Source organism: Lolium perenne, chromosome 7 (assembly GCF_019359855.2).
Source record: "Lolium perenne isolate Kyuss_39 chromosome 7, Kyuss_2.0, whole genome shotgun sequence".
NCBI lineage: Eukaryota > Viridiplantae > Streptophyta > Magnoliopsida > Poales > Poaceae > Lolium > Lolium perenne.
Window position 1 is genome coordinate 328970800 of NC_067250.2, and position 26067 is coordinate 328996866.

At 45.8% G+C, this 26067-nt stretch overlaps 1 protein-coding gene across 3 annotated transcripts; it reads right to left on the minus strand.

Moving 5' to 3' along the window:
* Nucleotides 1-451: 451 nt before the first annotated feature.
* Nucleotides 452-3769, minus strand: LOC127313444 (uncharacterized). Of its 3 annotated transcripts, none has more exons than XM_051343944.2 (5): nucleotides 3434-3769; nucleotides 2171-2390; nucleotides 1724-2073; nucleotides 1422-1482; nucleotides 452-731 (listed from the first exon to the last, which is right to left on the minus strand). In XM_051343944.2, exons 1-4 carry the CDS (start codon nucleotides 3461-3463, stop codon nucleotides 1432-1434), a joined length of 651 nt encoding a protein of 216 aa, XP_051199904.1. In that variant the 5' UTR covers nucleotides 3464-3769; the 3' UTR covers nucleotides 452-731; nucleotides 1422-1431. The 3 variants fall into 3 exon arrangements, with proteins under 3 accessions (XP_051199904.1, XP_051199906.1, XP_051199905.1); XM_051343946.1 differs by lacking the exon at nucleotides 3434-3769 and adding an exon at nucleotides 3301-3426; XM_051343945.1 differs by lacking the exon at nucleotides 3434-3769 and adding an exon at nucleotides 2971-3426.
* Nucleotides 3770-26067: the final 22298 nt, after the last annotated feature.

A 26067-nucleotide genomic window follows, 5' to 3' on the forward strand; every position in this document is an offset into this window, starting at 1 on the left:
AGACGCTGACTTTAGTCTTGATGCAGCTTTTGATTTTATTGAGAATCTTTGTTGTTTATGTTCGTTTATATTACTTACATATATTGTACTTTTGGCAATGTATCAATTAACTAGGGTCCTTCTTTTAGAACTACTTCAAACATGTATTCATTCGAAACTGATGAATCCCAGATTAAATCTCGTTGAACTCATTCTTCAGATAGCTACAAGAACATTGACGTGTCCCTAGTTCCTTGCTGAAACCATCCATTGGGCAGTATGAACCTAGTGAAATCTGTAGCTACAGCAGTTGCCAGTCTAAAAGACAACCAAAAGAACAGGTCTATCAGGCATCTGCAATCTAACAAGAGAACGGCATACCAGTACCTGCAAATAAAGCAATAAAGCTAATGATCTTCATTCTTCTGGCATCAAACAGATAGATAAGTGAGGCGAGCAATGGATAACCGAATTATGAAAGTTAAATGAAGGTAGCATATAAAGTCATAGCATACTCATCGGACTGCTTGTTAGAAGCACGAATCAAAGTGAGAGCATATCTTTACACCAGGGTTCTAAATAGATGCACGAAATGGTTGCTTAAAGATGTGGCTAAATGGAGGTAACATCAGTTTCATAACACAATTCGACAAGAGTGTCATAGCCTGCTAATGCTAGTGTCAGACTCAGACATCATGATCATAGACAACTAAGATGATGACTTCCTTCCTTGCTACTGTCAGACTGTCAATCTGCGCAACAACAAAGCATACGCGTGAGTTCAAAACAAAAAACTCGTTTGGCAAGGCCTAATATGTTGTCTTGTTTAGATAATGAAAGAGAAACCCCACCCGGCCTCTACATAAGGCTAAATCTGTAGCAACATAAGGGATTTAACATATAAAGGTAATCGCAGCATACACAGATACACTAAGTAGATGCATCAGTTTCCAGGGCTTTTTGGAATTATCTTCTCTCGGTCTCAGGATTAATTTACAGTACAAGGCTATAGGGAAAACAGAGTTGAAATACGTAAACAGGCGCTGGCAGATAATCATTACTACTACTGTACTTGGGATATAGCTAGAAAGAGACACCGGGATTTTTTAGCTAGAAAAAGGAATATCTGGGGCTATAGAAAAGAGTGAATTTTCAAAAGTCTGTACAAATGCCGTAGAACTTTCAAAGAGGAATTGGAATTTGTATTTTCCTAAAACAACAGAAAATCATATAGTTTTTATTTAACTGTCACCGGGGGAGGGGAGGGGAGAACACCCCTCCACCTGAGTTTTGGAAAATCATATAGTGGGCTACTGGCTGAGAAGTTTTAGGGTACCGTAAAAGAACATTGATTTTCTTTCTCATGCTTTCTAGATTATTATTTTTTAATAAATTGCGTTAGGTCTATAACCTACTGGCTTAAATGAAGTTGCACACAGTACCTCTGTTTATTTAGACGATTTCTGTCAGCATCTTTTCCCGTTTATAAGTTGATCTTGTTACCTGCATACACAGAGAGACTTCTCTAATCACAATACAGCCCAACAAGAAAACAAAAAAATACTGATGATAAATTCATGGTTTTAAAGGAAGAGAATCAGGTTAGGCGTTTGGTATGTAAAGATAGATAAGAATTTCATTATATGACACAAAGAATTAAGTTTGAAGCTCCAAAATGTAGATATTTTTCATTTTGACTGGGTGATGATGTTGAAAGCAAAAGGCTGCATGCAATAGTTTTTACCCGTATGGATTGTGCAGGCTCAGGACCAGGAGCACTTCTTTTCTGCTGCTGAATCTGAGTGTGCATAGCTTCACTCTCCTCAAGCCTCTTCCTAAGAACCTCCAGCTCTTCGTTTCTTTGAGCAAGTTCCGCATTTGCCACCACAAGCTTCTCCTTTGTAATAACATGTTCATGTTTTTCCGCAACATTTTCATGTTTCGCCGCCATAAGCTCCTCATTTGCCACCACATGTTCATGTTTTGTCGCCTCATTTTCATGTTTCGCTGCCACAAGTTGCTCTTTTGCCAAGGCCAGCTCCTTCTTTACAGTTTCAAGCTGCTCCTCCATTGGTGCCACTTGCTCTTTGATTTCTGGGTTACCAAATAGATGAGTACAGCATTGCAAATCAGGATCCAAATTAAGAAAATAACTTAGGTACAAAATTATGCAATATAAAAGATCAGGAACCTTCATAATCATGCTGCAAATTCTCCTTCTCTTCTATGACAGCGTTAATCATATCCAGGTATTGCCTTTTCTCACCCCTTAACTCTTTGTTCTCTTCTACCAGTTTATCAACCATATCCTTGATTTCCAAGTAGTCGATATTAGCATCCCTATGGTAGCATATCTTTGACTGAAGCTTTAAAGCCAGTGCATCAATAATGTTAGCCATATAGCCTGCACCCTGAAGGTTCAGTGCTAACAGAATATGAGAAACATAGAATAGGCTATTTAGAACTGAAAATTAGCAGAATGGACATGAAGCATATACAATTATTTTTATCGACAGAAATGGAAAACATATATACTAACAATAGAATTGGGGACTGGTTGTGCTTATCTATTTTTACTTATAGTGGAAACAGAGTAATCAATGTCATATGATGTTCCCAAAGTTACGTGTACAAAAACTGATAGTAGCAGGGACAACAACACTGATCAGAACAATTGTAGGGCTACAAGCTAAAATTATTGTTGCCACAGAAACAGAGCTGCCCATTTATTCCATCCAAGTAATGCGACCCAACAACCATCCGCATCAAGACTAAATAGTGGAGAAGTACCCAGAAGAAACCCACGAATCAAAGCAAGAACACATTTGCTCCAACATCTTTAATTTTGCAAAAAAACAAAAAGCTGCCGAGCGATGAAACAAAACGAGAGTCGCAAGATCTGAACTTGCTATTTCTGAGGAGCATGCCAAAAACAAAGCCTAGGGTTTCTAGAAGAAAAAACACAAGTTAGAACAAATATTTCCTACTGACCTTCAAAGAGCAACCCAAATTGCACAGGAGAAGAAATCGTGGATGGAGAATTCTTCCTTTTTGGCCGCTGAAGAAAGGGAAATAGCAGAAGAATGGGGATAAATTTCACAAACAGAAAGCACAGGCTGAAACACAAACAAGAACGCTCTCTTTTACCCTGTCTAAAAACAGAGGCCAATCTATGCCTTCTAGGATCGGAACAGCTTACTAGTGAAAGTATTAATTATCTAGAAAACACTCTCAAGAATCGGGGGCTGTCATGGTCCCCTAACCAACAACAATAGTCAGAAACTAGCACAAAATAGCATTAGCGTAGTGAGAAATCTGAACCTTTGGCGACCCGCAAGAACTCTGCTGCAAGAACAAATGCACAAGACAAGAACAGCAAAAGAGGAAATACTAAATGTGGCCCTAGAGCTCGGTGGTTTCTCGCAGGCAGGAGGAAGATGAAGAGAGCACTCACCGAGCAGGACAGCCAGTACAAGTACTGCATGGCAAAGGTGTGATGGCTACTTTATTTGAGTGAATAATGTTGTGAACAACCGTGAGATAGTACGAGACAGTGGCATGTTTTCTTTTGAGATCCAACCGTGTGAATAACCGTGCAATACTCTTCTCGTATTATAAAATGGACTCCGTTAAGATCTTGCTAAAGGGCGATCTTCACAAAGGAAAACAACCAATGTAAATTTTCTTATGAAATATAGTTTAAATTTAACGCAATGTAACTGACTTTTAACAATGACCGACATTGCACTTTATAACAAATTACATTGCACTTGCTATTTATCAATGTTGTTTATGATATAAAATAATATACCCATTAAAAGTTTATGCACGGAAAATTTGTATTATTAAATTGGAACCCGTTGATTGTGCGGTTTTTCCTATGAGTCAAACCTATAAAAAAGAACGTCTTGAAAGTGCCTTGCTTCAAGTCTTCTGGTATGCAAGATCCACTTGATTCTTCAAGTTGGAATCCACGCCTTCAAATCTTTAGTCTTCAAGTTTTCAATCGTATCTCCTTCTTCTTTTGCGACGATTTTTTAGGTTGCGTAAATACACTCTCGGTGGGAGGTAGTGTGTTGTTCTAGGAAAAACACACTAGTGTATGAAGGCATTATGCATGCATATACGGATTAATAGGTTGCATGTTCATTTCGTCTTCACTAAGCGAGTAATTCAATCAATAAAAAGTTGTCTCGTTATGGATAAATTTGGATTCTACATGCATATGATTCCCTCTTTTAAAAAGATTGGCACTCTTGCTGAGTAATGTAAATATTTTATCTTCCTTCAAAAAGAAAATAAAAATTGCCTACCTTTTTCAATTGAAGGCCACTGATGTTAACATGTGTCAGTATCAGAAGGCAATCTCCACTTATTAACGCTGGGCTTCAATTAGATGGGCCAAGCTAGTAGATTTTATAAGCTGTGACGTCGTGCCTTCATTTCGAAAGGGGAGACGCGCCGCCAGCCACCAAACCAAGATTCATTCGTCAGGTACTTCTCCATTGCCTGGGTTATGAAAACCATGATCTTCCTCTCCTCTTCCATGATCTACGAATTAAATTAACCCTCACAGCCCCTTTTGATTCATCCTGGTGAGACACGGCAGACTTGTAGGGACTCCACAAAAGTATGTATATTTAGATCCGTGTTTTGTTTTTTTTTTTCAAAATGGAGATCCGTGTTTTGTATATGTGTTTTCTTTTGGCAGATAGATGGGTGTGTGTTGGATTGAACTAAGGATGGCAATTTTACCCACGGGTAGTACCCATACCCTGCCCACTAAGTCATGGGTAGGGCACGGGTATAGCGTCGTACCCGCGGGTATACCCGTACCCTGCCCGTTTATTATCAATTTCTTATGTGATACGTCTAATTTTGTTGACCTATGAGTTAAAATATGAGAATGTGCTTTTTATATTTTGTTAATTTTTATGTACTCAACTACCTATTATTGAGTTGAGATTATTCATGTTTTCAATCAAATTTGTTGTTGAGAAATGTAAAATTGCGAGTGACTTGTATACAATTTGATCTACCCACCGGGTACCCAATGGATACGGGTACCCGCCGGGTATGGGTATGGGTAAAATTTTATACCCGCGGGTACGGGTATGAGTGGAAGTTTGTACCCATTGACTATACGGGCATGGGTATGGTATTGCTCTACCCTGCCCATACCCTGCCCATTGCCATCCTTAGATTGAACAATAGTCAGCCCCTTAATAATCATATAATAATCTGTCATTTTCCGTTTCAGGTAGATCAGATTTAATCCTACAATGTTGCGGCGTCGCAAGCCTGCTCGGCCGCCGCCCGCTGGTGGCGGTCCTATTACGAGGCGGAGGAGGCTGGCGATGCTCGAACCGTTGCCAACAGATCACATCAGCACCCTTCCCGACGACCTCCTCCGCGAGATCATCTCCCTCCTCCCCGTCAAGGACGGCGGCCACACCCAGGTCCTCGCGTCCAGGTGGCGTCATCTTTGGTCACTAGTAGAAAAACGGCCAAAGGATTTGACTTTTAGTACCGATTTTTTTACGAACCAGTACTAAAGGTTGCGAACCGATACTAAAGGTTGCATTAGTATCGGTTTCGCTGCCCATGGCACCGGCAACCTTTAGTACCGGTTCGTTGGAGTAAATGACAAAAAACTACCACAATTGAGGCAGTCGTGTCACGAAACTACCAAAAGTGTTCGTTTTGTGACATGACTACCACTATTGGGACATGTCTGCGACGCCGAGCACTGATTTTCTAATTTCAAATCATGTCACAAAACGAACCGCTCGCTCCCCCCCGCTCTAGGAACGCCTGCAGCGCGCCTCCACGCCAGACTCGGAGATGACGGCCAAGCGCGCGGCGGCCGGGCGGGCACGGCGGCGCGGCCTGGCATGCGCATTTGAGAATTTTTATTTTCTTTATTCATCTATTTTTTATTTTTTATGTGGGAAGTGGATCTGTGTGTGAAACAAAATATATTCTGAGGTTATATTTGCAAAATTAAACTAGGAATTAGGTTTTCATCTGCCACGTAGTTCTGACAGGTGGGCCCGAATAGTCAGATAACGGTTTAACTCGCCTAAATTAGAAAATCAGTGCTCGGCGTCGCAGACATGCCCCAATAGTGGTAGTCATGTGACAAAACGAACACATTTGGTAGTTCTGTGACACGACTGCCTCAATTGTGGTAGTTTTTTGTCATTTACTCGGTTCGTTGGGATCTTTAACCGGTACTAAAAGTTTCGCGCCAAATTTGAGATGGAGGTGGGGCCAGACCTGCACCTCTAGTACCGGTTCGTATAAAGAACCGGTACTAAAGGGTCTTCAGCCTTTTTTCCTCCCCATGCAAAAGAAAATGATAGAAAATCTAAAAAATAAAATCCTTCGAGATTCTTGTATGTTATGCAACCTACTATTCAGCGAAATTAAGAAATTCGAATTTTAAATTTTTTTGCAAAAAAAAGTTTGAAAAATGGTCAAACGGCTTTTCTGGTTGCATACGATATCAAAAAAACGTATAATATATCAAAATCATCGTGGGAAAAAGGTTTACCCGGTTAGCCAATTTTCAGATTCTCAAAATTCCAAATGGAAATATGAAAGCAGAAATATTTTAGTTTTCGCTAGAAATTGAGGATTTTTTATTTTATTTTTTTAAATTTAAATTAATAATTCCTTACTGCATAAAGATTACTATTACTTAACCATAAAGTTTAGTAAATTTTTAAATTTACAAATTTTCAGGTTTTAGATTTTGCAAAAACAAATTAAAATTTAAAATATATTTAAAAAGTAAAAAATAATTAAAAATTTATTGTTTATTTATTTATTCAATATAATTTTTACATGTGGAATTCAAACAATAAAGAAGTGTGCTATCGTGACCAACATGTTAATAGGATTGATATGATACTACTAGCAATAACATGCGCGCGAAGCACTTGTAAGTGAGATGGGAAGAAACTCGGAAGTTAAGCTTGCTGGAGTAGTGGGAGGATGGGTGACCGAGCGGGAAGTTTGACCACGAGTAAGTAATTTGACTAGAGATAAGTGTAGTTAGAGTCTAAACTTGTCAAATAACTAAAATATTAGAAATTCTGAAAAATAGATAAAAAGAGGGATTGGAAATTAATTCGAAAAAATAGAAGAAAAGAGAGAGTGAAAAAATAGATAAAAAAAATTTGATATAAAAAATGGCACCGGTACCTTTAGTACCGGTTCGTGTTACAAACCGGTACCAAATGTCTCCAGCCCCGCGAGCTCCTCCGTGCCCACGTGGAGGCACCTTTAGTACCGGTTCGCCAAAGGGGGAGGCTTTAGTCCCGAATCTTTTGTACCGGTTTCAAAATCGGTACTAAAAGCACTCTGGAACCGGTACTAAAGGGGAGTTTTTCTACTAGTGGGTGCTCCTCCCCTCGAGTAAATTACAAGAAACTACCACAATTGAGACGAATTCGATGGGTCAGTATTGATTTTGTTAATTTTTTCAAGTCAGTACCATCTCTGGGGCGGACAGCAACAAATCGGGCAAAACCTCAGTAGACAGCGTCTTAACCTTCGCGGCCCCACTGTCGGTGATGACGTGGCGAAACGGCCGTCCCTGCGGTGCACTTGTGTTAACGGAGGCGCTGAGATGGAGATGGGTCCACCTGTCAGTCCCATTTTTTTTATTCTCTGTTCTCCTCCTTCCTCCCGTACCAACCACCGGCGACCGCCTCTCCAACCGGCTCCGGCGCCTCTCTCACTCCGGCCGAGCGCCATTCGCCTGCGTCGCGCACCTCCGCATCCACGCGCGTCCCAGATCCTCCGCTGCCATGCTCCGCTCACGCCGGCAACATCCCCGGCCGCGCCCGTTCAGCTGCGCTCCGCTCGCGCCGGCAAAGCCCTCGGCCGCGCACGTCTTGTCGCGCTCCGCTCGTGCCGGCGACGCCCACGGCCATGCCCGTCCTGCCGCGCTCCGCTGTCGAGGCCCACGACCGCGCTCGTTTGGGAGTCCGGGCGCGGCGACCACGCGCACGGCGGACGGGCGCGCCGCGCCGCACGCGTAGAGCAGCGCACGCACGCGAGGTGGGGGCGCGCGGAGGCTGCTGCGAGCCGGCGACGCCGGCGGAGCTGGGGGCATGTCCTGCGGGCCGCGTGCGCGTGCTCTCCATCGGTGGGGGCACGGACGGCGACGCGCTGGCCATGGACGCGGCCACGCTTGTCAGGCTCGAGCGCCATCTGCAGGAGCTCTCTGCCAACCCTGCCGCATGCGTCACGGACATGACCTCATCGTGAGGGACGCGGCCAAGCCGCTGCTGATATCCTCCTACGACATGGGCGGCTCCATTCGTCTTCTCCCGCGCCGACGCCACTGGCCTGCTGCGCATGCGGAGGCGATGTTGGAGACCACGCCGGCGAAGGGAGGGCCACGACCTGCTCCGCGCAGAGGACCACTTCAGCGACGGGAGGGCCGCGCTCGGCTGCAACGACGGGAGGGCCGCAGGGTGCTCCTTCGTGCGTTCGGGAGGAAGACCGACGGGGCACTGGCCTGATTTTTGTCTTTTATGCTCAACTAGGAAAATTGCCCGTGCATTGCTACGGGTTGATCTTTATTTGAAATTTCATAAGGTCATGGAGAATTTCATTTAAACGTGTATAAAGATTCAAAGCAAAGTATAATACTCTGCAACTAACATTTGTTAAAGCAATTTAAATTTTATCCCTTTCATAGTCAGCTTGAGATATATACACATGTTACTAAATTCATGATTACAGGACAGTAATCAGACCTACAAAATGTTTTTCAGTAAAGAAAGTACATTGTTTTTTCTAATAAAGAAAAGAACAGTATATAAACAACAAACATCAGAATCGGTGTAAAAAGACTGAAATCCAAGACTATGATCACTAACACAGACTAAACATTATTCTAATGTGCAACATGAGCTGGTGGATGTAGGAATTCAGAAACGTGAAAAACGAACTGCACTGCAACAACAGTTATAGAGATCAAGTTTGTTTAACAATTTACCTTCCCCTCAATTTTTTTTAACCAATAAGAGCATTTATGCACAATGCTTTTCTAGACCGAACCTGAACAAGATTTTGAGACTGCCCCCCTTTAAATTAAACAGGACACTGCTAGCCTGATCCCAATTGCATCGCTGGCTAGTTCTTGCATGGAGTTTGCTGGAGGTTGTTGGTTTGAGTGCTTATAATTTCTGTCAAAGAATTTTTGATTGTGCTTAGCTATCTGACTTCAGACCTACAAAATCAGAGAACTGAGCTTTTACGTCTCCTCTCTTTTTCTGACTGAATTACAATGGCCCGGATTTACTAATGTATGCATCTTACCTCAGAGGAAGCATCCTCGTTCCAACCAGTGAACTGAAATTTCAAGAGGAATCCTCAAAACCATTACCGGCGGTGAGAGACTGAGACCATAACACGTATTGGCACCCCCGTTCATGCCAAACGTCAATGCTAGTCCACCGCATGCACACAATGAGCAGACTACAGAATCATGGATCCTATCAGCCTACCTGAAAAAATAGCGTGCAAATCCCAGTCGATCCCCAGATGTTCACTCTTCCGAAGTAGAGAATCACTCGCCCAGTATCCAGTGGCCGCGCACGTCGTTTCTCCGGGGTTCAGCGAGGCCGGCGAGCCGTGTAGATGCAACCAAAGATTTCAGACTGGATCTTGATGGCTTTCCATCCCCTCTAACTTCTCTCCTCTCAAATTTCCTCCCTCCAGGACAGAGATCTTGCGAGAAGGATGAGGGAACGGATTACCAGCTGGTGCAGTAGGCAATGGACGGGATGGGAGGCGCATGGGAGGCGCGGCGCCTCGGCGAACGCAGATGCGGAGCTCCAGCGTGTCCACAAGACCCTGGCCGTGCCGTGAACGGATCCCACGGGCCATGTTCCTCCTTGACCGCCTCTCGGCGAGACGCAACGTGCCGGAAGAGGACCTGAGCTCCCGGAGGCGACGCGCCGGATCGACAACCCGTCATCGCGCGCGGCTGTCCCCCGCATCTTGTTTGCCGAAAGTCGATCAATTAGGGAATCGGGAAGTTGGGCTGATCGAGTTGGTCCATGGATAATGCGTCGGCAGGTGCGGATTTTATTGAAGCGATGCAAGGCCGGCGATGGATTTCCTGATTGCCTCCGTTTCTAATGTAGGAGAATCGTCAGAATCGGGGGCAACGAGGACGCATCGCTTGATGGACAACCACCACGTAGGAACTAAATTTGTATGCCACACGAACTCGTTTCCCTCTTGTACTATCTATCTACAGACGAAGAAATACCAAGCGAAACAAAAGAGATCTAGCGTTAGTTTTGCACGTCTAGGGATTCACGCCAGCTCTATCTCAGGTTGAGTTCCCTTCGGTTGCTCGCCACATGGATTGGCTGGGCCGAAACCAAAAACGCGTGTGGGACGACGGAAACTGAACGGACCTATTTAATTTTGTGGGAGGCTAAATTGGTCCAAAAAAATGTTGAACCAAGGAAACAATCCTCCCTTTATTATTAGGTATAGACTATAAGGAATTGCCCGTTAATACCCCGACAAAGGCGGTACACAGTGTCAAGAGTTTATCTATCAATCTCGACCTTAGTTTGGATAGTCTTGTTGACTTGATGAGATTATTTCCATGCTTGGAGAAACTGCATGCGAAGGTGGTTATTCCGTCACTGATAATTTCCCATCTCCTATGATTATGGTATTGTTACTATAACCATTTATATTTGTTTTTTCAGTCAAGTAGATGCCGGGAAAACAAATGTTGGCGTGGTGAACCCCGGAATATCCATGATATCCGTCTAAAGACGGTAGTGTTGGAACCATATGTGGGCAACATGACAAACATTAAAGGGAAAATCTATACAAAAGCGTCGCACACAGTGGTAGTTCATGCGGCGGCAAAAAAAAATGGTGCTCTCCCCCTATAGGATCCATGCACTGATCTGACAGCTCACGCTGATAATTAATAGTAGAATCCGAAACTTGAAAATGATTTATCTTTTAAACCGTTTATCCAATTTATGATCCGTTTGCACCGCCGCGTTCGTGTCGACTAGAACTTCAAAACTAAATCTCATGTTGTTATGTTTCGAAGATTTTTTTTCATCACATCAATTGCAGATTAAAATCGAACAACTACCACAATAATTGTACATGGTTATTAAATAATTTTTTTACATGTTTTACATAGACAATGCATTAGTATGCACACCTACAGTGTGATGCGAGGATGTTTTTTGGTCAAACCAATCTCCAGGTTATAGTAATATGGTTATCAGATTAGCAACGAATACTTGCTACAATAATTATACATGGTTATTGAATATTTTTTACCCATTTTAAATATTGCAATGATATGTACAGCTAATGAACGGGTGTTCGAGTGTCTCTAAGACCTAAGATATTATATCATTTCACACAAATTCGATATCATGGAGCTTTACATTGGTGTAGAATGACATGCACGAACCTACCAACCAACGTATTACAATCCGAAAGCTAAGTAGTGAATAATCTGGTAAGTTAACGATAACAATCCGGCAATTACTGATGAAAAAAAAAGTTGACAAAATATACCAACATAGGATCTAGTTTTGAAGATCTCTTCGAAACTAAGCCAACGGTGAAAACGGATTTTTAAATGGGTTCGCGGTTTGAGAGATAAAGGTTTTTAAAATTTAAACATTGAGTAAATCTAGATAATGTCATCGCACATGTCACTGCATGCATGCATGCATATTAGAAAAGGGAATCCACCCCACAGACTAGCCTTGGTGCGGCGCCGCTGCGTAGTACAGTCCAACATTAAATTTGCCAAATTCTTTGTACTAAACGCAGGAGTGCTGGAGTCGATGACATTTCATATTGAGGCCAAGTTTAACAATGGAAAGTTCTTGAGAGAACAACGTCGTAAGCTTCTTCTCGAGAACAAGGCTTCGAGAGATGCTCAATTTCATTTTACCACTGCTAGTTGTCAACACACTGCTTGGAACACCAAGCAACTCGTTGATATGGGTTTGAACGACCCCTTCGTGTGTAGATGTTGAAACTGGGCATCATCCGTTTAGCAGTTGTTGCTGCAGACCCCTTTCGTGTTTCATCCAAAGTGGATTAGTTCATTTGTTTGAGGTTTTCTTATATTTACTTTTATCATGCAAAAGATCTTGGTACATTTTAATAAGCACTACTCTGGTTACTTTTCCGATATTATTTTGTTTTAACGCTGGATTGCACTATCTGATTTATGGTATGGTTGATATACAGTGAGAGATTCAGTTTGTTCTCATTGTAAATATAGATCTGTTGGGTGTAGCCTTGTGCTAAAAAAAAGGATACGTCATTATTTCTGCTGTTTAGTTGAGGAAGTTTGAAGTGTATCAGTGTTGAGACGAAACAACTACAGGGTTTGGATAGTCCGTACTGTTTCTCCAATCTGCAATTTTAGTGCTCTTGCATCACACCTTTGATATATTTAAACTGCCACCTTCGATATTTACTCTTATATGTGGACTATATACTTGGGTAATCGTCGGATTCTATACAATTTCAGTTCTTGCTAATGATGTCTTGTGGTACTGATATTGTATATTAAACACAATTTACTCACCGGTTTATACAAAAGTATTTGCGAAGAGCTAATAAAATTGTGATGTGAAATCATTACCTGGAACTGATACGAAAAAGTAAAAAAACATATTTTGGAACATAGATCTGCTCATATTATGTTTCTACAATAAATTAAATATTAACAAAAAAGAGCTAAAGTTAGTGAAGTACTTCCAGAAAACTGTAAAATTGATTTTCTCAATGTTATTTTTGGGTACACCTTCTGGTATAGTACAATGGAGATAAAGAGGAGGAGCTCTGGAATTTCTATCTAGTTCTCGATTCTTCTCTACCCTTTTACACATAAGAACCTAAAAGACTACATAACTACAACCTACACTAGTAGAAAACGAGTCTTTTGTTCGGAGCTGCCTGGAGCATTAGTCCTGGCCGTGTTTGGAACCGGGACTAATGTTAGCACTAGTCCCGGTTCTAGGACGCGTATGGGGGTACGGCCATCTCTAGTCCCGGTTCGATCGGGACTTTTAGTCCCGGTTGGTGTCTCCAACTGGGACTAAAGGTGTTGCTGCGGGGTACGGCAGACCGCGAGCCCCTTTAGTCCCGGTTGGAAACACCAACCGGGACTAAAGGTCCATCTCTCTATATATATCACCATGCCCTGTCCAAGCTTGTGTGTGAGCTACACTTAGCTTTCTCCTCTTTTTTCGCTTCTTGCACAAGAGGTGTATGTAGGTTTTCTTTCTCTTCTTATGCACAAAAGGTGCTCGATGAAATGGCTCAGAGCATGATGCCACTTGAGTTCACACAAAACAAATATGATATGAAGTGCCCGAACCACACTTAAGCTTTCTCCTCTTTTTTTTCTTCTCGATCGAGGTTAACAACTTTATTCTTTCATCCGTTATTGATAAAATGTATGTGTCGATATACATCGCTTATCTATTCATGATGTTCTGTAATGGTTTTTGATGTACTTAATTATATAATGCAGATGAGCAGACAATTGATGTACGTTCACTGACGCAGTGACGAGTTCATTACGGGCCTGCATTATTTTTTCCGTGTGGCCAACGAAAACAAACGGGTGGTTTTATGTGTTGTCCATGTGTTGTCTGCCGGAATAAGAAGGATTACTCTTCCTCGACAACCCTTCATACCCACCTGCTTCGGTCCGGTTTCATGCCCAGCTATAATTGTTGGACCAAGCACGAAGAAAAAGGGGTTATGATGGAAAACAATGAAGAAGAAGAGGATGATGACAACTATCCTACGTCCTCTGAATACGGTGATACTGCAACGGGGGAAGCTGAAGATCAAGAGGCATCATATGAGCCCGCTGATGATCTTGGTCGAACCATTTCTGATGCAAAGAGGGATTGAGAAACTGAAAAGTAGAGGTTGACGTTCGAGCAGATGTTAGGGAATCACAAAAAATTGTTGTACTCAAATTGCGAAGATGGACAGAAAAAACTGGGTAGCACACTGGAATTTTTGCAATGGAAGGCAGAGAACGGTGTGACTGACAAGTGATTTGAAAAGTTGCTGAAAATAATGAAGAAGCAGCTTCCAAGGGGTAACGAATTGCCCGCCAGTACGTACGAAGCGAAGAAGGTTTTCTACCCTCTAGGATTAGACGTGCAGAAGATACATGCATGCATTAATGACTTCATCATCTACCGCGGTGAGGAGTAAGAGAATTTGGATGCATGCTCGGTATGCACTGCATTGCGGTATAAGATCATACGAGATGGCCCTGGTGATGTTGAGGGCAAGCGCACCAGGAAGAGGGTTCCTACTAAGGTGATGTGGTATGCTCCTATAATACCACGGTTGAAACCCTTTTTCGAAACAAAGAGCATGCGAAGTTGTTGCGATGACACAAAGAAGACCGTAAGAAAGACGCGATGTTGAGACACCCCGCTGATGGGTCGCAGTGGAGAAAAATCGAGAGAGTGTTCCCGTACTTTGCAGATGACGCAAGAAACTTAAGGTTTGGTCTAAGTCCAGATGGCATGAATCCTTTTGAGGAGCAGAGCTGCAGTCATAGTACATGGCCGGTAACTCTATGTATCTATAACCTTCCTCCTTGGTTGTGCATGAAGCGGAAGTTCATTATGATGCCAGTTCTCATCCAAGGCTCGAAGCAACCTGGCAACGACATTGATGTGTACCTAAGGCCATTAGTTGAAAAACTTTTACAGTTGTGGGACAAAAAAGGTGTACGTGTGTGGGATGAGCATAAACAGGAGCCATTTGACCTACGAGCATTGATTTTCGTAACCATCAATGATTGGCCTGCTCTTAGTAACCTTTCAAGACATACAAACAAGGGATGCAATGCATGCGGGCACTGTTTAGCTGAGACTGTAAGTGTATATTTGGATAAATGTAAGAAGGTAGTGTACCTTGAGCATCGTCGATTTCTTCCGAACAAGCATCTCGTAAGAAAGAAAGGCAAGCATTTGATGACGTTGGGGCTCCAAGTGCAGAGTGTTGTGTCAGCAGAGTATTTTCCCCACAAGAGTGACTCGATGGTTTATATCGAACTCTCGGGGAATGGGTAAAGAGGTATCTCTCCCTCTCTTCTTCTACCAATCCTACAAAATAAAATAAAGCCTTGTGTCCCCAACTCCACCATGTGGTTGTCAATCACAAGGTTTCGTATTAGTAATAGTAAAATAAAGTAATAACTAAAGTAAAGTAAACTAGACAAATAAAGTAAACTAAGTAAAATCAGTAAAGGTTTGATTGTTTTGAGATTTTGTGTGCAAATAAGATAACTAAATATTTTTGTATTTTCGGATTAAAATAATGCTGCAAGTAGAAAGTAAGATAAATGCAATGAAAAGGTATTTCTTATGATTAAAATTGGACCGGGGTTCGTGGGTTCACTTGACTATTCTCTCTTTTAAGTTGTAGTGGATAATAACAATTCATCAATGAGATATAAAGAATATAACTTCAATATGTAAGATACACATTCATATGGGCATATCGTCCTAACATAGAGATGATGCAACACATCTCTCATATACTCCACAAGACAGGGAAAACTCCATGCGATCTTGTATTAAGAATTAACAAAGGTGCTTTGACATGATGTTTGAATATCAAATATGCTACCTTGAACAAACAAGATCATCACTTTTGTCACGTAACGAACATAGCACATGCATTCACTTTATCCCTAGTGAGATAGCAAAAGATAAGGCAAAGCCATAATAGATCATGAATTTTTTATCACTATCCAATCACTAAAACCATGCTATTCCATCTAACACACACATCACCCCACACATGTTCTTTCATATAAGTTGGATCAGAACCAATACTTAAGAACAGGGTACATAATATGCATCTATCAATACATCTTACACAAAGTAGAGTCAAACCTCATAGCACAATATCATAGAATAAAGATCCACCACATAGGTATTACATATATGACCATAATCATGTTGGGCAGCTCATATGGTACTAAGAACTATGAAGAACATGAGAGGACTAGATCAAGCTACTGCCACAAACCCATAGTCCAGAGGTGGACTACTCCCTCTTGATCATGGTGTTGATGATGAAGATGTTGGAGAAGGTGGAGATCCTTCCGGCGGCGGCTCCGGCGGAGTTTCGCCCACCAATCTTCTCTGCTCCAGCCTCCGTTTACGTGTTTCTGTGTTTCTACGGCGCTCTCCTCCAGAGAACCCTCGGGGGTCATATATATAGTGGTTTTTAGGTCAAAATCCATCGGTTCGCGAAAGAATCAAGCGATTTGGAAAATAGACGGCCAAAAGAGAGGGGGTGGCGCGCCCTAGCAGGGTAGGCGCGCCACCTGCACTCTTTTGGGCTTCCAAGCCCTCCAGGTCTGGTCCAAAAGCCCATCATGCTTCTCCCGGTGAAAAAATGACTCTCCAGAAATCCTAGCTCAATTTGACTCCGTATAGGTCTCTGAAAGTGAAAAAATACACAAACAGGGTTTTCCTGTTCTGCAGAGTTATAACCCAAATAAAGGGGGATCATAGGTAAATCCCCATAAATCAATATAAAACATGATAATATCATCATATATGTTGCAAATATGTGGGAATTCATGTTACTAAAGTACAAAGTTCATGTATGCATTTTACATGCATCAACATCCCCAAGCTTAACCTATGCTCGTCCTCGAGCATAAAGGCGATAAAACTAACATGAACTTTGGAGTTTATTATATTGCTTATATGTAATAATGCAAAATCTTACAAGGTTCAGTCAATAAAGAATGACAATAAGCAATATGATCTCATAAAGTGATAACTCTCACTGTCGTGGTGAACAGACAGATGCCATGGGATGGCTTAAGTTGGGGTCGAATGTGCGCTAGAGGATCTGGGGGAGGGTTTGGTTAACAGGGAAAGGATGAAAAGAATCCGGATTGTATTGCTTAACTTAGCCTATGGCCAGAGGCTGAAGATGTACAGTACACAACCTTCTTCTACTTGCTACTCAATTGATCTGTCTAATGACTGATGTTGTTCGTTCCGCGCAGGGGTGTGCCTCCTCTCCTTATATAGGGGAGAGGATGGCTTACAAGGGAAGAAACCCTAATGGAATCTCTAATGAGCTAAGCTACTTTATAAAGCTACTTTGGCCCAGCTGGCGCCGGTTCTGTCTTTAATCAGGGACTGATGACCTCGCCCGGTATCTTTTACGTCACCTTCTGCTTTGGCGCCAGGGCTTCGATTAAAGCTGAAGTGCTTCGCTCATCTTGTCCTTTGGTCCTTAATGGAATCTTTGACTGGAGTGCCGACATGCTACAGTTGTGCCTATGCCGGTTCTCCGGTATCTTTACCTTAGTGCACCGGCATCTTTGCCTTTGTATCCCAAGCTCTTATGCTCACTGCATTCCGGTATACCCCTCCTGGTATACCGGTTCATACAAACTTAGCACAATTCTCTCAATATCAAGCATCCGGATTAATCTTTAATCCGGTATCTAAAATACTCTATTATGGCATTTTTGCCATGCTCTTGGCCTACCGGGGGCCATCCCCCCGACATTAGTCCCCGAAGTTGGTATAGTCCGACGGATTCTATCTGACGGGCCATGCCAGGTTCCTTTCTCAAGCGTACCGGATCAATCCTTCCGGTTTCAAATCGAACTTATCCGGTGTTTCACCGAACCCACCTTAGTTATCCGGACTTTACAGAATTCTTCCGGCTTCTCTTGCCGGTTTCTTTGTCATTAATACCCGCCTCGACGAAGTCGAGAATAACTTGAAAACCGCACTTGTCAGTGACATGCGTACTGTGCCTGATAAGGCAGTGTCAGGGGTCAAATCCCTCGTCTCCCGCGCACATTTAATGTGCTGCACCGGATCCATGTGGCCCTTCGTGTGGCAGCCTCATGTGGCGCGTGTATCTCGATGCCGCGTGGCGGCCCACCAGCGGGAAGGTCGCAGGCCGGATGGTTTCTGGCCCGTTAACCTCCCTCCTATTAAAGGGGGTGACGGTTCCTCGTCCTCCTTACTGTATCTCCATCTTCGCCATTTGCAAACTCCCAGCGCTCTCTGTGCCCAGAGCTCCTGCGCCGCCGCCCATCGCCAGATTCACCCTCTCCGGCGAAGTTCTGCGGAGACGCCCTGCGGTGCTCAGGCTCTCTTCTTCGTCAAGCTTCGCTTCGTCATTCTTCTCTCTCCCCCGCGGCGTTCTGCCTCCTGAGGTCTGGCGCCACCGCTCTCCGCCGTCGCCCTCTTCTTCGATGAACTCCAGGTCCGACACCCCAGGGAAGCTCCGCCGCCCAACCAAGGTTAGTATTGCTAGATCTGGATCTCTTCCCATCTCACTGTTCTTCACGGGTACGGTAGAAGTATTTACCTCCTTTTTCTTCTCGTTTTCTCTTATGCCTAGATCTTCATGAGCAAGTAGATCCTGGGGAAGTTGTTTGTTAGGTAGTTTCAACACTTAGTGAAAATGTCGTCTGAAGAATCCGGTGGGGAGCTTTCCGGTAGCACCCAGTTCAGCGAATCTCCCGAGATCTCTCTGGGTCAAGAACAATCGGTATCGCACGAATCCAACAGGCTCGAGGAGGATCTCGCCCGGTTGGAGGAAGATGCCGGCCGGGCGGATAAAGAAACTGGCAGGCGAGGGGAAGAAGCCAGCAGCTCTGGCCAAAGTACCGGCGTGAACCTCGCAGCCTACACCCGTGGGGCCTGGAAGGGCTCCGATGTGAGCCAGGCCGAAATCAACTGGCTGTACCGGTCCAGAAGGATACCGGAAGAGGTATTCTGCCAGATTCCCAGCAAAGACCTAGAGCATGCGCCCGAGCCAGGTGAAACCGTGGTCTTCGCCGCCCATTTTGAGCGCGGCTTTGGCCTACCGGCGTCGGATTTCTTCCGGTGCTTCCTTGACTTCTATGAACTTCAACCCCACCATCTCCCTAGCAATGCCATTTTTTATCTTTCTTCTTATGTTTCCTTCATGGAAGGTTTCGTCAGCCTCTGGCCTACCGTCGAAACCTTCGCCCGTTTTTACAACCTCCAGATCAATTCGATCTAGGACCCCAAGCTTCCGCTCCCCAAACCTGTTGTGCAGTGCGGGGCGTGCATACTCACGCCCCGCCAGGGGAGCACCTTCTATAAGTTCTCCGGCTTGGAATCCTGCCGAGCCTGGCAGGAAACCTTCTTCTACATTAGGAATTCCGGCGTCGCCGATTTCATCAACTTGCCGGCATATGTTCCCGGCGTTCCCTCCAGAGCCAATTGGCGATTCAATCCCAAGGAGGGCCATGCCGAGACCAACCGGATAGTTGAGTACATACAGACGCTCAACGATACCACCGACATCAGTGCCGATGATATCGTGCGCTATTTTATTTCACGCCGGGTTCTCCCCCTGCAGTGCCGCGCGCACAAGATTTGCCAAATGAGCGGAAGGAGGGATCCCACAAGGATCACAACTATCTCCTTGTGCAAATCTGACGTGGTCCTCAAGGCCAGGCAGATATGTAAAACTAAGATGCCGGATGCCTGGACGTGGGGCATGCCGCCCTTCAGCCGCACTCGCCCACCAACATCCCAAGTAAGACCTTGGGGCTTCCAGAATAGTGTTTCCAGAATGAAGAAAACTGTTGCTTTAACTTGCCTTTTTCCTTGTACTGCAGGACTTTCCTCGGATCAGCGCCGAGGTGCCGTCATCCTTTGCCCCCAAGCGCCTCTTCCCGGATGACATGGACCCGGATCCGTACATCCTTGGCAACGTGCACAAGATGGGCCCGACGCACTCCCGCCGCCCCGGTAACCCTTCTGCTTCTGGTCCTTCCGGAACCTGGGCTGCCGGTTCTGGCAGTGACGACTATGATTGCGTTGTCCTTGAGGTATTTGACTCACTCGCTTTATCTTTGTTTTTTCGTGACGCTGGTTTCAGCTGACCGGGAACCCCAGGTCTTGGAGCACGTGACTCCCATCGCTGCCGAGGTTGGGGATCCTCCGGCTCCACGAGTCCGGAAGGTTCCTGCCTCTGACGCCGGTAGCAGCGAAGCTCCAGCTCCCAAGTGCCAGAAGAAGTCAAGCACCGGGCCTCCTGGGAGGAAGCGCAAGCACGAGATCCCGGTCTCCTCTGGGTAAACTTTATCACCACAGCTTTCCGGTTTGCACCTTTGTACTTAACAGGAACTTACCAGGAGCGTGACCGGAATGAGGCCGGAATCCTCCAAGGACAAGGCCCAAGACCCTCCTCAACAAAGCCCGGCACGTTATGGTGCTGACAAAGCTCCATCCTCCCCTCGGGGAGGTAAAACAAGTTCGGGGAGCGCGGCCCCCAAACGGAAACATTCCCGCGTGGAGGAGGACACTTCTTCCCCTCCTGAGACTGAAGACCCCGGCGCCAGCAACACGGGCGCCGGCTCCAAAGTAACCGGGCGGTCGGAACCTCTGGTTCCGCCCGTCCCCGAAAAATCCAAGCACACTTCTGCTTCCCCCAACAAGACTTCTTCCTCTGCCCGAAGTAAGCCGGCATCGGCGGCCAAGGGTGCACCCTCAACGCCACCATCTTCCAGCAAGCCTCCTCTTGCTCCCTCCGGCCAGAAGCCTCCAAGCCGGAAGGGCGCAACGCTCAGCGCTGAGCAGCTCCCCAGCGCCGTCAAGGCCGCGATGAAGCAACCCACAATCTCCCAAGCGCTCACCCTACACACTGGGCGCGCCGCAAAGGAAGCCGACGAGAAGGTCTCAGCGCAGCTGGGCCGGATCGTTGTGCTCAACCGGGGCGATGCCAATCTGGGCGCGCTGCAGCGCTGCGTCGACAAGTGGAATCTCTCGGACCTCACCGAGGCCACTCCGGCATCGGCAGGGATAGGCAGATGCTAATCGACCCGCGCAGCCCCCGGAATAGCATGCAGCACCTGGGACGGCTCAAGTAGGCCGTGCGTGAACTCGACAACGCCTGGCACGATGCACACAACAACGTGCTGGTAAGCTTCTTATCTGAACCTGAATTTTTTCTTTCATACCAAATTGTTGTCAACTTAGATTTTGTAGATATATCCTCATAGTCCCCGAGTTTCGGGTTAAGCACGTAGTACTTGGCGCGAAACTGCACAAAACAAACCGGCATAGCTAGTCCCCGAGTTTCGGGTTAAGAACGCAGTACTTAGCGCGAAACTCAAAAAACCGGCATAGCTAGTCCCCGAGTTTCGGGTTAAGAACGCAGTACTTAGCGCGAAACTCAAAAAACTGTTATAGCTAGTCCCCGAGTTTTGGGTTAAGCACACAGTACTTAGCGTGAAACTTGCTTCAAAAAACCGGCATAACCAGTCCCCGAGTTTCGGGTTAAGCACGCAGTACTTAGCGCGAAACTTGCCAAAAAACCGGCATAACCAGTCCCCGAGATTCGGGTTAAGCACGCAGTACTTAGCGCGAAACTTGCCAAAATACCGGCATAGCTCACTGTTTCGTTTAACTTTTGCAGGGCGTGTTGGACTCACGCAAGGAGCTCTTCGAGGAGCTGCTGTGGGAGCACCGCGACCTCACCGAGGCCTTTGGCGCGCTCCAGCTGTCTCACAGCCAATGCCAAGGTTTGTTTTAGCCAACCGACTTCTTTTGTACCGGTTATGCCTCCGCAGAAATTTTACTAAACTGTCTCTTTTGCGCAGCCGCACTGCCGGAGGCCTCCCTGGATGACCTTACCAGCCAGGTTGCCGCCCTCAAAGGTAAGCCATTTCCGCCGGCTTCTTTTTCTCTTACTGTTTTGCTTTACTAACTCACTTCATGCCGGATCCCAGCTGAAAAGGAGGAGCTGTCTGCCCAGCATCGGCGCGAGCTGGAGGCCCAGCGTAGTGAAACTGCCAACATGAAGGCGCAGCTGCTTCAGGTAGGGATGCAGCACGCTCAGGCGCTAAAGGATGCCACTGCTACTGGTGAGGCCAAGGTGGAGGAGGCCAAGAAGCATTTTGCTGAAGCCGAGGGGTAGCTGCGCCAGGAGCTTGAAGAGGAGAGGAAGCTACGAGAACTGGAGCGGGACCGGAATGCTGTTCTTGCGGCGGCCCAGGCTTCTCTTGGTCAAATGATCAAGGATACTGATGCCAAAGCCTTGAGTAGGTGTTCTTGCCCTTTGCTTATAAGCTTTATTTTCTTGTCGGTTTATTCTCAAGCCGGTTTCTTTTGATTTTTCCGTAGGGCTGTTCCTGGATTCCCAGGAGCGCGCGCAGGTGAACGTCACGAAGTTCCTGACCGAGAATGCGGTTCCCGATCCGGACGTCCCCTGGACCGTAGAGGACCACGTCGCCGCCCTGTTTTCCTGGATCACACATATGAAGGTTATCGACCGGCATCTTAGCCAGCTCCCAGAAGCAGCGATCTGGATCTTTAAGTGCCTCTGGCCTGGGGAACCTATGCCGGAGGATCTCAGCAGCCTCTCCGAGCGGCTTCTTGGTGCCGGCAGGCGGCTCAGTGAGTGGCGCCATTCTGCTGCGTGGGCCGGAGCTGACACAGCTCTTCGGTTCGCCTGCTCCTGGTATGAAAATCTGGACTTGGATGCCCTGCACAGCATGTGTGGGGATGCTCCTACTGACACAGTCCCAGAGAAGACTGCCGCTCGCCGCGACCGTGCCTACCGGATTGCCCACTATGCCTCTACCAGCATCTTCATCCCTCCCCGAGCTGATTTGGAAGAAGAATTCACTGATGGTGAAGAGGAGGGAGAAGCCGGAGATGACGAATGGCGCCATTCTGCTGCGTGGGCCGGAGCTGACACAGCTCTTCGGTTCGCCTGCTCCTGGTATGAAAATCTGGACTTGGATGCCCTGCACAGCATGCGTGGGGATGCTCCTACTGACACAGTCCCAGAGAATACTGCCGCTCGCCGCGACCGTGCCTACCGGATTGCCCACTATGCCTCTACCAGCATCTTCATCCCTCCCCCAGCTGATTTGGAAGAAGAATTCACTGATGGTGAAGAGGAGGGAGAAGCCGGAGATGACGAAGCCGAAGCTGAGGTCGAAGCCCCTGAAGAACCTGCTTCCGGTAATCCGGAGCAAGCCCCAGAAATGCCAGGTGTCCCCGAGCTAGCCCCCAAAGCACCTGCTACCGCTGCACAAGCCCCGGAGAGGTCATCTCCGCTTTATCAATGAAGTTTGGTCCTGTCTCATGAAAAACAATGTCATAAAATTTCCCCCGGTATGCCGGCGTGGGAGGATGTAACATACAATTAAGTCTTTTTGGTTGTGTTGAACAGAAGTAGTTATTAGGTTTGCATGCTTGACTTTTAAGCTTATTATGCTAAACCGGTAAGCTCGTTTGATCGATACCATTTGGTTCGTTTTGCTTTTTATCTAGCCTGGTGAACATTTCGGGATTCATTCCCGAATTCAATCCGATGCACGCTTGGTTCTTTTGCTTTGGCTCTGTCTACCTCTTTTGGGTGTTTGATGTATGAGGTCCAAAGTTCTTTTGCCAAGCAAGCACTTTCTCGAACTTAGAGAAAAAACTCGAAATTTTCACAAAAAACCGGTATGACCGGGGTTAGTTAATCTTTTCTTCGGATTGTTTGTTTTCGGTTTCTTTTTTGTTTTTCACGTGCTGAAACCTTCCGGTTTGTCTTGCTTGCCATGAAGCCGGGTTGCGAACAACAGCTAAGTCGAAGATTTACCTTCAGGTTTAGCATGTTACTAAACCGAAAAGAAAAGTTTCCCACATACAAACCGGTATACGGAACAAATAAACATATTGCATGCCATTTCGGTAAAGGCAGTCCCCGAGATATATTCGAGGTGCCGGCATTTTATTCATAGCAAATAAGGTACAAAAAGGAACTCCTTACATCACTTCCTTAGGAATAGAAAGGGCGAAGCAGAGCTATGTTCCACGGGCGCTTGGTTTCCTCTCCTGACCTGTCCTTCTTTCCTTCCTTCGGTTCCTGTGCATCGATCAGGTAGTAGGCATCATTGTGTAGAGCCTTGCTCACAATGAAAGGCCCCTCCCATGGAGGTGAGAGTTTGTGCCGTCCTTCAGTGCGCTGCACTAGACATAGCACTAGGTCTCCTTCCCGGAACACCCTCGGGTTTACCTTCCGGCTATGATAGCGTTGGAGGTTTTGTTGGTATATGGATGATCTTGCCAAGGCCAGCTCTCTTTGTTCCTCGAGCAAATCCACATCATTTTCTCGGGCCTCTTTTACCTCTTCTTCGGTATAGAGTTGAACTCGTGGTGAGTCATGGATGATGTCGGTTGGTATGACCGCTTATGCTCCATACACCATGAAAAAAGGTGTGTAACTGGTTGACCGGTTTGGTGTGGTCCTTATACTCCACAACACTGATGGTAGTTCATCAAGCCAACATCCTGGTGTTTTTTCGAGTGGCTCGATAAGCCTCGGTTTGATACCGGAAAGCACGAGTGCGTTTGTTCTTTCTACCTGCCCATTTGCCTGCGGGTGTGCCACTGAGGCTATATCCAACCGGATATTGTTATCATCAAAGAACCACTTGAACTCTCCTTGAGCAAAGTTCGTTCCGTTGTCAGTGATGATGCTGTGCGGGTAACCATATCGCAAGATGATATCTTTTAAGAATTTCACGGCTGTGTGCCCATCCCACTTCCCGATTGGCTTAACTTCAAGCCACTTGGTAAACTTATCGACCATCACCAAGACGTGCGTCATGTTTCCTCTGGCCATTTTGAAGGGCCCAACCATGTCCAGGCACCAAACAGCAAATGGCCAAGTTATCGGTATGGTTTTTAAACCGGATGCTGGGGTATGATTTTGCTTGGCGTACCTCTGGCACCCATTGCACTTCCGGACCAAGTCCTCAGCATCTTCCAAAGCCGTGGGCTAGTAAAACCCATGCCGGAATACTTTTGCCACCAGCGCCCTGGATGAGGCATGGTGCCCACATTCTCCTTGATGGATTTCCCGAAGCATCTCTTTTCCTTCTTCCGGTTCCACACATCGTTGGAGGACACAGGTAATGCTTCTCTTGTACATCTCACCGTTGATGATGGTGTACGCTTTGGACCTCCTTTGGATCCTTCTCGATTCGGTTTCGTCAGCTGGCAAGCCGGCGTTGACCAAGAATTCCTTAATAGGTTTTACCCAGGTCGGTGCTTCCCGAACCAGAAAGACTGGCACATCAATCTTCATGTAATCAACCATCATAGTTTCTTCCGGTTTCGATCCCGTAGTCCCCGGGTTAGACGAAGCAGTCCCCAGGTTTCCTTCGTCAATGTCCATTGGCACCACATGGGATTCCGGTATGAAAATTGATTCGGACTCCGGACTCGGTTTAATCGACGGTTTCCTCAGGTGAGCTAAGGCTATTCCGGAAGGAATTTCTTGCCTAGATGAGCCCAGCTTGGAGAGTGTGTCCGCGGCTTCATTTTCTGCTCGCGGTACATGGTGAAATTCGCAGCCCTCGAAGAATCCGGCAATCTTCTGCACATGAAACCGGTATGAGGCCATATTGGCATCCTTCGCATCCCAATCTCCGGAACACTACTGTACCACCAGATCCGAATCTCCATAGCAAATGACTCGGTGTGCTCCGATTTCCTTTGCGACCTTGAGCCCATGGATCAAAGCTTCGTACTCAGCGACATTATTTGATGCCCTGAAGTGTATCTGTAGCACGTATCTCAAGTGATCCCCTTTTGGTGAGGTGAGAACCACTCCTGCACCGAGACCCTCTTTGAGCTTGGATCCGTCAAAGTGCATCCTCCAGTAATCCACATCCGGTTTGGGTGGCTTGTATTGCATTTCAGCCCAATCAACCAGGAAATCCGCCAATGCCTGTGACTTTATGGCATCTCTCCTTTCGTAGGTGGGTACGTAGGGTGATAGATGAATTGCCCATTTGGCGATCCGGCCGCTGGCATCTTTATTGCCGATAATTTCCAAGATAGGTGCCTCGCTCACCACTTTCATCGGATGGTCTTCGAAGTAGTGCTTGAGTTTAGTGACGGCCATGAACACGCCAAAGGTCATCTTTTGGAAGTGCGGGTAGTTTTGCTTTGAGAGGGAGAGTGCCTCGCTCAGGTAGTA

What these genes read in the sequence shown, in the direction of transcription:
- LOC127313444 (XM_051343944.2), bottom strand. Translation starts at nt 3,463, where the DNA reads ATGCAGTACTTGTACTGGCTGTCCTGCTCG. An exon ending in TGTACTGGCTGTCCTGCTCG is followed by an intron (nt 2,391 to 3,433) that starts GTGAGTGCTCTC and finishes CTGAACCTTCAG; the next exon opens with GGTGCAGGCTATATGGCTAA. An exon ending in AGCCTGCACAATCCATACGG is followed by an intron (nt 1,483 to 1,723) that starts GTAAAAACTATT and finishes CTGTGTATGCAG; the next exon opens with GTAACAAGATCAACTTATAA.